This window comes from Mesoplodon mirus (genome assembly GCF_964341445.2).
Source record: "Mesoplodon mirus genome assembly, chromosome: 3".
In the NCBI taxonomy this organism is placed as follows: Eukaryota; Metazoa; Chordata; class Mammalia; order Artiodactyla; family Ziphiidae; genus Mesoplodon; species Mesoplodon mirus.
In genome coordinates, this window is record NC_138978.1 from 175,352,336 (window position 1) to 175,364,536 (window position 12,201).

The 12,201-nt window shown below is 44.8% G+C and overlaps 1 protein-coding gene across 2 annotated transcripts in view; it reads right to left on the minus strand.

Annotated features, from left to right (window-relative positions):
- The window catches only part of UCK2 (uridine-cytidine kinase 2), a 73,094-nt gene that overhangs the window by 20,216 nt on the left and 40,677 nt on the right, over positions 1-12,201 (minus strand). For both annotated transcript variants that reach the window (XM_082616089.1, XM_082616090.1), the window contains exons 2-3: positions 1,929-2,088; positions 1,000-1,096 (exon numbers count right to left, since the gene is read on the minus strand). In XM_082616089.1, coding sequence (XP_082472215.1) covers positions 1,000-1,096; positions 1,929-2,088 — 257 coding nt within the window. The remainder of the gene's footprint in view (positions 1-999; positions 1,097-1,928; positions 2,089-12,201) is intronic.

Consider the following 12,201-nt stretch of genomic DNA (forward strand, 5'->3'; position numbering starts at 1 on the left):
TAAAGGCTGAGATGTGTCCTAAAGGAACACACAGGGAGATGAAGATTGGGCTTTTAATTATAGAAACATTTGGTAGTAAACATTTGGTAGTAGAAACATTTTAATGATAGAAACATTCGTTTTTAATTATAGAAATATTTGGTATGAAATCTAATTTCCCATTAAAAAAAAAAATCAACTCAAGAGAGAATGGGATAAAGAAACCAAGAAGGAAAATGAAAAGTGGGAGGGAGAAACTTTCAAAAGAGCCCAGAGCTAAAAACAACACTTAACTGAGCCACTACTAAGCAGCTACACGTGGTGTGACACACCATTTACGAGTGTCGAGTGTGCCTGGGAGGTCCCCCGAAGGAGACAAAGTGAGCAGAGAGCTCTGTGTAGCTCTGAAGGAGCTTTGGGTCTGGCTAGCAGGAGGGAAGTCCTGCAGAAGCCCCTTCCCACCACTCAAGAGGGAAGGAGGCTGTGATGGAGGTCAAGCCACTCTGCTATTCCTTATTAGGAGCATGAGAATCGACAAATGGAAAGGACAGGTCTGACGTGATTGAGAAGCTCTCTGGTGGGTCTAGTCTTTGGTGACCCCAGTGCCCTCACACCTCCCCACACAGCTCGATCCCAAGTAAACCGGGAGAGCAGAAAGAACAGCTTCCTTTCTTCTTCTTCCTGTTTTTCCTCTACTACACCCCCTTGCATTTGTTCCAGGGACAACAGCTTGGGCATGTGGATGAGGACGAATGTGCAGTCCCTCACCTGAGTCCAAATTCACAAATCTATCCCTTCAGAGTTAACAAAGCATGATGATCACAATTGGACTGTTCCAGGAAGCACCTGGATGAATTCCTGACCCCGTGCACCTACAGGCGATGCTAACGCCACCACCCTGTCACTGACAGGCTACAGTGGGCACCAGGCACATGGGCGGGGCGGGAAGAAGCCTGGAACTTCTGGGGACGCTCTGGGGAGCAACAGGTAACAATCCCCAGCCCAGAGCAGCTCACTTACCGGGAATGGGAGACAAAGTCATACACAGGAATCTGGACTGTTTTCCCTTCGGTGATTTCTTTGAGTGTCTTGAAGATGAGTTCATTGTCAAAGGCATCTGAAGGAAATCAAACTATTAAGATGTTTTTAAATTGTAAAATGATTTCTCCTATAATAATGAGCAGGGCATCCCTAGAAACCTATTATTTCACATATGTGTATCACGCCCTAGAGAAGCATCCCCTCCCCACAAAAAAGCCAGATTTCTACCCAAAGCAGAATGCGAATTCCCTGCACCTCAAACCAAAGAGTATAAAGGAGTTCTGAAAAGTGGATTCTTTTTTTTTTTTTTTTTTTGTCTTGCCATTCCATCTCTGGCCTTGGACATCTCTCTCCTCTCTCTAAATCCAGCAGCATATGATAACCTGGAAAGCATACTCACAACTAGGGGACTGCAGCAGGCACCACACCAAGTTTTGACTCCCACAGTTATAAGAACTCCAAACCAGCTAAAGGGGCAGTGTGCTCATCTGGGACTGTCAGGGCAAAAAACATTCAGGCAGCCATCCTGGACCCTCCACCCGACTCTCTGCCAGTCGGTGAGTTTAACACATGAGCCACGTACACGCACGTGCTGGGTGCTGGCGGGAGGGTGTGACACAGGCTGCTGCAGAGCAGGAGGCGGGAGAACCAGCTGCGTGTGCGCTAGCCTGTGTCTGGCCCAGGCTTCTCCAAGAGTCACCCTTGTTTAGACACAGATTCGATCAGTATTTAAGGCGCCAAGCACCAGAGGATGTGACGCAAAGTGCTTCTTTCCTATAAGCCCCGCGGCAACCCTGCAAGGTACCTATCAGTCCTCCATTTTATGGATGGGAAACAAAGAGTTAAGCAACTTCTTCAACCAATCCCCCCACCACACACACACACGCCCCTTCAATGCCCCGACTCACCAGGGTGATCAAAATTGAACTGGCCCTTCAAGGCTTTGGCCTTCTGCTCTGAAGTGAGGACACGGTAGAAGCTATCCTGGCTCAGGATGACCACCTGCTTCTGGTGATAGTCCACCTCATTCTGTCCCAGGAGCTGCACAATCTTAGCACAAACGGAAGACTGTAAGGAAAGAAGGGAACACCACGGAATAAGGGAGGTCCAGTCACTTAGCTGATGTGTGCGCCCTGAGCAAGGAGGCCTTTGGAAGGGAGAACCCAAAGGCTACCATACCTTGGATGATGCATTAGGGGAAGGGAGGAAATGTCTGCTGAGAAGGAATTCGGGGGCCCCAGAAGTCTCTTCCTCTCTTTCCTTAACACAATTTACTACGCTCAGGTATCCACAGTGAAGGCAGGGGGAAGGACGGCCGTAATCTCTAACTCCTCTTCCATAAAGCCTTCCCCAAAGCTACTAATAAAAGGTGACACTATTTTATTCTTCCTTGCTTGCACCCTGGTAGAGATACACAAAAAAGACAGCAGAAAGTGGGGAAAGGGCACATTGAGGCTGTGCTGATGGGCCAAAGGGCCTCTGGGTCATGAAGTGACTGGGCATTTACTAGACATCTCACAGCCCCTGCACATCTCTTTATGTCAAAGGAATCTCATAACAGAGAGCTTGGCTGGTTGGCGGTAAGGCCAAGGTCATGGCTTCCATCCTACTTCTGTTGGTTTCTCTTGCTCTGGTCTAGAGCCGTGGACATGATCGCCCTCACAGTACCCCAGCCAGCCTTGTCACAGATGTGTGCCCCCGCTTTTAGAGCTGGAGACATAAACATCACCAATACCTGAAACAACCTAGGGATATCCCAACTAAGAGTAGGGACGCCAGTTCCAGATGAACTCAAACCTACATGCTTTGTGTTGTGTTGCTAGTAATACACATATCTGACTCCTTTTCTCTCCAATAACATACGCTTTTTGTAAAAGGAAAAGTATAAAACCAAGTGCATTCCAAAGAATGAGATAGTGAAAGATTGTATTTACCAAATAACTCTTTTCTTTTTTTTTCATTTGATACAAAGATTAATTGAAAAATAAGAATGTCTACATTACAAAACCTCTAGAAGCTGTAACTCAAGCCCCCTATGGAACTGGTTGACCTAATTACAAGCGATGAAAAAATGAGCAGTTAGAGGTTTCTTGGGCTCAGCCTTAGAAGCCTTATTATTGAACTTATTTTACCAACTGATTTTACAGGGAAAAACCAGGAAACTTTTAAAAGTTTTCTTATGAAGAATGTATTTGATTTGTCCAAGCATAAGGAAAACTGGTCACTCCTGTTGTACTAGCCAGTGCAAACTAAAACTATTTTGAATTATACTCCAATAAAGTTGTTAAAAAAAAACTATTTTGCACAATATGTCCTGTTGTACACGCAGTGAAACACACTGCCATTTTATAAGGATCTGTGGGGGAAAAATATTTTGACTCAACTGTTAATTGTTAGAAAATTATTTTACTTTTATGACACTTTTGCCTATTAACACACAAAAAAGCATTTAAAACTACTTAGGATTTTTGGAACTACAGATGTGCCAAAAGAAAAAAAAAAAAAGAATCACAGGAAGGTATAAAGCTTGCACATGACAAACTACATTCAAAAGTGAAAATGCTACAACAGAATCAAAGGTTCTATGCAATCAAAACCTCTAAGTTTTTAAACATGTATAGGCCCATAATTTCCTTTTCCTAGCTCAAGGCTATGAGAGGGCAACTTTTATACCTACAGCCTTCACTAGTAGATAGAATTCCTTCCGGAAGTCCAAAGAACAAAAATGAAAAGAGGGATTCATGGAGCCAGATATATATAATCTATCAGGTTATTCAAATAATGGTATTTTTTTTATTTGTAGCTAAAACACATTAAATGTGTGTTTCTTTACGAAGAATAGTAATCCCACCACTGCCAGAAAAGCATATAAGGAAGTTACACTACTTAATTTCACAGATAAACCATCATTTCCCTTAACCCAGACACAACCTAGGACAGAAACTATCCAATGGCCAATAAAACTGGTTAATGAACATACAATTCTAGAATGTCAGTGCTCATCACACTCTCTATCAAGAGTAAGGATGGCTGGGGAATTTCCTGGTTGTCCAGCAGTTAGGACTCAGCACTTTCACTGCCAGGGCCTGGGTTCGATCCCTGGTCGGGGAACTAAGATCCTGAAAGCCACGTGGTGTGGCCAAAACAAAGCAAACAAACAAACAAAAAAAGAGGGTAAAGATGGCTGTTTTGTTGGTCCACAGCTGCTTGTCTCGGCTCTATGTTTTCAAGGACTGAGCTGGTGACCGTTCTTTCCACAAACATACCACCACCGCCAACTGCTAACATTTTAACTGATCATTGGTTAGGTGTCAGGCCCTAGGCCAAGTGCTCCATTACAGCTACCCCCAGAAGTCACAAGTGTTACCCTTCACAGATGTGGACACCAAATTAAAGGACTTGGCTACAGTCATACAATCCTGGTTCCTTTCCTCTTCAACTTAAAAGGAGTCAGGGACTTCCCTGGTGGCGCAGCGGTTAAGAATCCGCCTGCCAATGCAGGGGACACGGGTTTGATCCCTGATCCGGGAAGATCCCACATGCTGTGGAGCAACTAAGCCCGTGAGCCACAACTACTGAGCCTGCGCTCTAGAGCTTGTGAGCCACAACTACTGAGCCCGCATGCCACAACTACTGAAGCCCGTGTGCCTAGAGCCCATGCTCTGCAACAAGAGAAGCCACCACAGTGAGAAGCCCGCATGCGCAATGAAGAGTAGTTCCCACTCGCCACAACTAGAGAAAGCCTACGCGCAACAACAAAGGCCCAATGCAGCCCAAAATAAATATAAATAAATTTATTTAAAAAAAAAGTAGTCAGAAGTGGGGGGTGGGATAAATTTGGAGTTTGGGATTAACATATATACACTACTACATATAAAATAGACAAATGACAAGGATTTACTGTATAGCACAAGCAACTATATATATTCAGTATCTTGCAATACCTATAATGGAAAAGAATCTGAAAAATAGATATAGATATATGTATAAGTGAATCACTTTGCTGCACACCTGGAACTAACACAACACTGTAAGTCAACTATGCTTCAAAAGAAAAAAAAAAAAGGGTAGTCAGAAGTTCCAAGCAGAAGAAACCCTTTTATCACTCAGGAGATAAACACCACTGCATGAACAAGCAAAGAAACACTTGCCTCTAGGTTAATTTAGATTTTTCTAGTATTTTCTTCTTTCTGGAACTTGTTAAAACTGTCAAATCGGGGCGACAGATACTTGGGGAGGGGTTCATTGCCTCTACTGGTGCTTAGGTTTGAATCTTCACACAATCAGAAGGAAGAAGTCCTACAGAGGACGTCTGCAATGAGTGAATGGTTTTTTTCCTTACTGAAGGCCCTCCTTTTATGTGTCCTTCACTTTAATTTCCCTTTTCTCTAGTCCTACCCTTTTCAAAAGGATGCAATGGAGCTGCAAGGTGTCTTGTTCCCTCAAGAAAGGAAGTAAGTCACTAATGACTAGGGTTTGAGAAGAAGGCAGACAATCATGAGCTTGTAGAATGCTAAAAATGGGAGAGAGCACAATTGCTGTGGTGAGCTAAGACTTATAATTATAGTCACAAAACCACAAGTACCATATGATCCCACTCAGGAAGTATGTAGAGTAGTCAAACTCATAGAAACAGAAGGTAGAATGGAGGTTGCCAGGGGCTGGGGGAGGCAGGGTAGTGGGGAGCCATGTAACCGATATAGTTGCAGTGTTACATGATGAAAAAGTTCTGGAGATTGGGTGTCCGACAATGTGAATATACTTAACACTACTGAAACATACACTTAAACATGGTTTAAGACGGTAAATTTTATGTTATGTATATTTTACCACAATTAAAAATAATAATTATTATTATAAGAAGAGTCCACATTTAAGGGGAAGTTTCTCGCTATGTGCTGATACTGGGCTCAACATTTTTAAATCATCCCATTTACTTATTACAACCTTGAGTGCTGGCCATTATTATTATACCCACTCTACTTACGGTGAAGCCTGAGGTGAAGTGACTTGCCCAAGTCAAGTGGCAATGGAGCCAGGATTCCAACGCGAGGAGTCCAACCCCAGAGCCCACCCTCCTTCCAGCTGCACCTCCCAGGCAAACTGGTACCACCCGTGGGGCTGGAGGTAAACTCAGTTTTGCATGGTATCTCCACACGTAGCGCGATGTATCCAGAATGTCTTCTGTCCCTGCCACTTCTACTACACTATTTTAAAAGAAGGGGGGGTGGGGGACAGGACACACAGTGACAAGCCAGCTAGGGTTGCTGTCTGAATACAAAGTTAAGATCAATGAGGTTAGTTTTAGAAAAGGAAAAAAAGAAATCATATGGAAGACTCAGGGAAGGTGATTTACAATTTCTTCACTCCTGTGCCATTTTGAAGATATTATCTCAATTCTTTTATAACAAGATACTATTTTATCTTTTTTTTCTCTTAATGAGAAAACTGAAGCTTAGAGATTTCAATCAAGCTAAATGACTTGCTCAAGGTCATGGAGCCGAATCTCAAGCCACAGATCTTCTAACTGTAAAGGCACAATTCTTTTCACTATTCCAAACTGAAGCAGCTTTGGCATCAGCCCCAATACTCTCTATAAATTTACTCCACAGGGGCTTCCCTGGTGGCACAGTGGTTGAGAATCTGCCTGCCAATGCAGGGGACAGGGGTTCGAGCCCTGGTCTGGGAAGATCCCACATGCCGCGGAACAACTAGCCCCGTAAGCCACAATTACTGAGCCTGCGCGTCTGGAGCCTGTGCTCCGCAACAAGAAAGGCCGCGATAGTCAGAGGCCTGCGCACTGCAATGAGGAGTGGCCCCCACTTGCCGCAACTAGAGAAAGCCCTCGCACAAAAACGAAGAACCAACACAGCCATAAATAAATAAATAAAAATTTTTAAAAAAAGGCAAAATTCCTTTAAAAAAAAAATTTACTCCACTTCCAGAGAGCAGGGAGGGAACTGGTTAGAAACGTAATACTGTTTTGTCCCACTGTACCATTAAAGTCAACTTTCATAGAATTTCATGTGACTCAAGGCAGGCAAGTGATTTGTATATCAAAAAGAAGCTAAAAGTACACACACACACACACACACACACACACACACACTCTCAAGGTATTTGGAACCTAAATTTCGATTATGTTCAACGAATCCAGCTGTTAGGAGCCAGAAATTTGGAGGGCCCAGAAAATTCTCTGAAGAAAAATCTGTAGGACTAAATCTCACAAACAACTACAGTGATGGAGAACAACTCACAATGACTTTAAGATTCCTTCCCACATTGTAATTCCGAGAACATGCCAACACTGGACTTCATCATTAGGCCAGTCCACCAGATGTGCTAACCAATACGGTGGACTCCCTTCTCGGGGACACTTCCCATTGTTTTAGGAAGTACAGCAATTCCCTAAATTGATTCTCACATAGAAGGTGGCTCAGACAGCCTAGACACCATCTTAGTGTGCCATTTCTAGTGTGTGTGTGTCTTCCAAGATCTTCCTTAAGATCCTCTTGTCCAATCCCAATATTGCCAAATGAGGAAAACAAACGAAACAAACAGAGCAAATGAGCTCTGGTGGCCTCTTTGTTGGGTGAACCACCAACCACCCCAACACATAACCTGGATGGAGCCCAAGCTGGTCAGCTGAGAGCAACATAGCTCAGCCCTACAGAGGGCTTCAGGCTGGGTGTGTCCCCAGGGGACGGGGTTGGTATTTCTCATGCGCAACCTTCAGAAGAGTACAGGCTGAGGGCTATGCTGCCCAACATGCAAGAATCACATCAAGCTGTCTGTCCTGCTCAGAGTGAGCTGCTTCATTATCAGAGGGAGCACTGCTGAGATGGAGGAAAACCTAGCAACCACACAGCCCACAGCTTAAAATAGTCAGTCAGCTCCAGGTGAGGCACCTGACTCATCACTCCCTCCCCACCCTCAGAATGGGTTGTGGGCATCAGTTAACACCTGCCCTGAAGGCACCACCCAGCAGCTAAGAGTGCAAGAAGGCCAGATGCTTAGCCTCCTCAGGCAGGAAGACCCCATCTAACTCCGTCACTCTGGGACTGCATACAAGTCACCTCGATAACTCTTAAAAGTAGCTTTCCTGTCACCGTCATCAAGTAAGAAACACACCACTGGAACTTCCCTGGTGGCGCAGTGGTTAAGAATCCGCCTGCCAATGCAGGGGACATGGGTTCAAGCCCTGGTCCGGGAAGATCCCACATGCCGCGGAGCAACTAAGCCCGTGTGCCACAACTACTGAAGCCCACGCGCCTAGAGCCCGTGCTCTGTAACGAGAGAAGCCACCGCAATGAGAAGTCTGCACACTGCAACGAAGACCCAACACAGCCCAAAATAAATAAATTAATTAAAAAGAAAAAAGAAAAAAGAAACACAGCACTACCTTATATGGTGCTCAGCACGGCCCCCAGACATTACATCATACCTTTGGGGGCTGGGGTTGCTCCCCATGCAGCTCAGAAACTCTAATTTACAAGTATGAGAAAACCAAAGCCCCAGTAATTTGCCCGGAGACAGAAGAGAGCTCAAATCTGCTGACTCAATTCCTGGTCAAGCCAACTATATGGAAGCAATAGGGAGGTGTCACTCAATGCTTCCCTGGGAATATCTGTAAGGCCAACCAGCCTTGGGTCCATAGATGACCCCAGAACCCAGGCACTGCTAAATGGGTTCTCCTAGCTACAACTACAATACCACCACCACATACACATACACACACAAGTAAATAAGATCTAAATCAGAAACTCACTAAGTTGTTATGTGATAAAAGGGCTCTTAGACATCAAGAGGTAGCCACAGGTCGGTCCAATCACTAAGACGCGTTGGTGAGCGTAGCTGCCTTACAATAACTAAGAGCTCCTGGAACACAGGAACCAGTTACGACTCACCTTTTATTCCCAGGGCCTGGCAGGCCTTGGCACCTGGGGGGCTCACTCAAATGTGGTTAAATGGATGACCACAGGAAATGTCTGAATTGATGGCCCAACAGTGTTCTTTTTTCTTCAGACCTGGAATTTCAAAAATATAGTTTGCCCTGCTCATCCTTAGCATCAACCTTGATTCCATCCTAAAGCATGTCACATACTCAGGTAGAAGACAACTAGTTGTGTACCCAAATCTCAGCCCCCGAGTTTTAGCTGGGCACATGACTACATTTCCCAGCCTCCCTTACAGCTTGTGATTGTACTAAGTTCTGACCAATTAGACCAATTGTGAAATGGAAGCTTCTAGAATCTCCTAAAAGGATAAGGGTCCCCTTTTAACTTTCTCCTTTCTGTTGGCTGGAATGAAAACTTGATGGCTGGAGCTCAAGCAGCCACACTGTAGGATTTATACCATGCTAACCAAGGGTAGTGAAGCAGCTAAATAAAGGAGCCTCAAAGGATCATAGAACTAAGAGAGGAATGAGGTAAACTATCTTGTTTAAACCCTGTTGTTTGAAGTTTTCTGTCTCTTTCAACTTAAATAATCCTAACGTCAACACCCACATACCCAGTATACCTTAGTGTAAATGTCCTTTTGAAAGCTGCAATAATTCTCCTGTCCTGGGCCAAGAGGCTGCCTTATTCATCACAGGTGCCACAAGCATCCCCTCAGCCAAGGGGAGTTGTGAGTTTTAAAAGGTGAGGTGTGGAGCATTTTGCCTGGACCAATGTCCCCAGACCACTGGGTACCTCTGTGCCACCTGCCAGCCTCTCTCTCTGTATTTACCCTGATGTGTCAGAGTGGAGTTAAACATCCTCCCCATCTTTTAGCACATTACTTGTGCTGCAGGCCAAGCACTCCATAGAGGAAGCTGCAGCTGGGAGGGGGGAAACCAGATTATAAACAGTACTAGATGAAAACGCCCCACAATGGAAGCTGTCAGTTGTGTGTGTGTGTGTGTGTGTGTGTGTGTGTTTAAATTGGAGTATAATTGCTTTACGATGTTGTATTAGTTTCTGCTGCACAACAAAATGAATCAGCTATATGTATACATATGTCCTCTCCCTCTTGGACCTCCTTCCCCCGCCGCATCCCACCCATCTAGGTCATCACAGAGCACAGTTTTAATTCCTGATCCGTGTTGGTACTGCAAAGGTAGTCCAGCCTAGAAAATACCAGGTATTAGCCTGCAGCTGAGAAAAATTCAGGTTGATCAACAGTCACCAATATAAACATATTCCCAGGACTTTTCAGTGAATTGTCCATCTAAGCTCTATTCCTAGCAAAGACATTTAAAATAATTCACTTCTGGGTTTGTAAAATTACCTAGTTGGCTCTGTTCTCTTTGGAGTCACGAGGCCCTGCAGAGAAACCCCCTCAAAGAACACTCACTCATGACATTAAACTTGTTTAGAATCAACTGAGGGATGATGAACAATAGCTAACACACAGACGCCAGGAACTGTTCTAAGGACTTCACATTTACTATGTTATTTAATCCTCAACCAACTCTATGAGGTGCGTGGTCTTACTGTGCCCATCTGACATACAGGAAATGGAGGTACAGAGGTAGATTAAGTGACTTGGCCCAAGATCACACAGCGAGAGAGAAGCTGCCCCGGTCTTCACATTCAGGCAGGCTGGCTTCAGGACGCCGGCTCTTAACAACCACACACGCTGCCTGCCTTGCCACTGCATCAGAAGGGGACAGAAACCTCTTCTCTTCCCGAGAGCCACAGTGACCCTACAACACGGGTGCAGTGTCCACAACAAATAATACAGGAGCTGCCAGGAATAGAACACTCTCAGCACGGCTGTGTAATTTCCTCCCCTCAGGCTCCAGAGCACAGGCTTGCTGGACTTCCTTAGAAGTTAGTTTTCCTGAGAAATATTTTACTAGGAAAAGAGCAAGACAAGTCACTTCTGATCCCCTACTTTGCTGTATACTTGAAACTAACACAACACTGTAAAATAACTATACTTCAGTTAAAAAGGGGGGGCGGGTACCCATGTTCCTTATGTGAAGCCGAGTTCCAGTCTCAGCCACAGCCTGGTTAACACCTGCCACCAAACTCAGGCAAAACATAAGGCAAGACAGGACTGTGCTTGTGCTCAAGGGGCGATGCGGGCCTCACCACCGGGTTACAATTATTCAGTATAAAACGGTGATTGATTTCAGCCCCCTCTTGCTGATTCTGAGCCTGAATATGGAATCTGTGGACACTTCTTTGCACTCCCCACAGGACAAACACAGAAGGCACCAGCACAACTCTCCCCACTCCTAAAAAACTGGAATGCATCTAGGCTTATTGCTAGCCTTGATGAATTTGCTCCTTATGAAGCCCTCTGCAAAAGGCAGAAGCAAGAGGAGGCACGCTGGGGGGTCAATGCTCACTGCCTCAGGGGTGCAAGTGAGGCTGGATCTCTCTTCTTCCCCTTTTACTTGAGGGGCAGGAGGCAAGCTGAGATGGTAAGACTCAGCCAACCAAGCCCCCTGTCCGAGGAAAAGATGAGCACGTCTTTGGACGAGGGGTGCCAAAACACACCCACTTCGTACAGTTTGGTTTACGAAGCAAGGATAATATGCCTATTACAGAAATTATGGCCCAGGACTTGAAGTCCCTCTGGAGAGAGGCACAAAAAGGAAAGCTGACTCCCCCCTGTTTTTAAAAAATGAATGGATAAAAAGGCGAGCACAATGTGCCAGTTGGATCCTTGACTGAATCTTTGCAAACTGAAGGCCACACATGGGTAAACGTTTAACGTGGACTTAACAGCACAAGACTGCTTTGTTGTACAAAGCGTACTTGAGTTAACCCTTCCTTTCCAGTAATCTTTATCTAAATGGTGGAAAACCAGAAGTTAGACTATCTGGAGGTCAAAGGACTTTTTTTTTTTTTAATTTTCTCTTTAGGGTTCCTCTAGCACCTGTGTCTAACTGAAGCACAGCAGGGAGAGGAAACCGAAAGCGTGTGCCACGCACCCACTTCCCCGTCCTTTTGGAAGGTCTCTTTCACTGTCCTTGAAAACCCAACTTCCCATTTATTCCTCATAGCATCTGAAGAAAGGGGTTCAAATCCTCTATTAAGAGATTCAATTGCCTCAAGTTATCCCTTCCAGATTTTGATGGATTCATCATTCATCAACTACCTCCTTGGCCCCCAAACTCCTCTGGAATCCAAAAATAAATAAATAAAAGAATTCCCAAAGCTACACACCATGTTACTCTATAAAGTA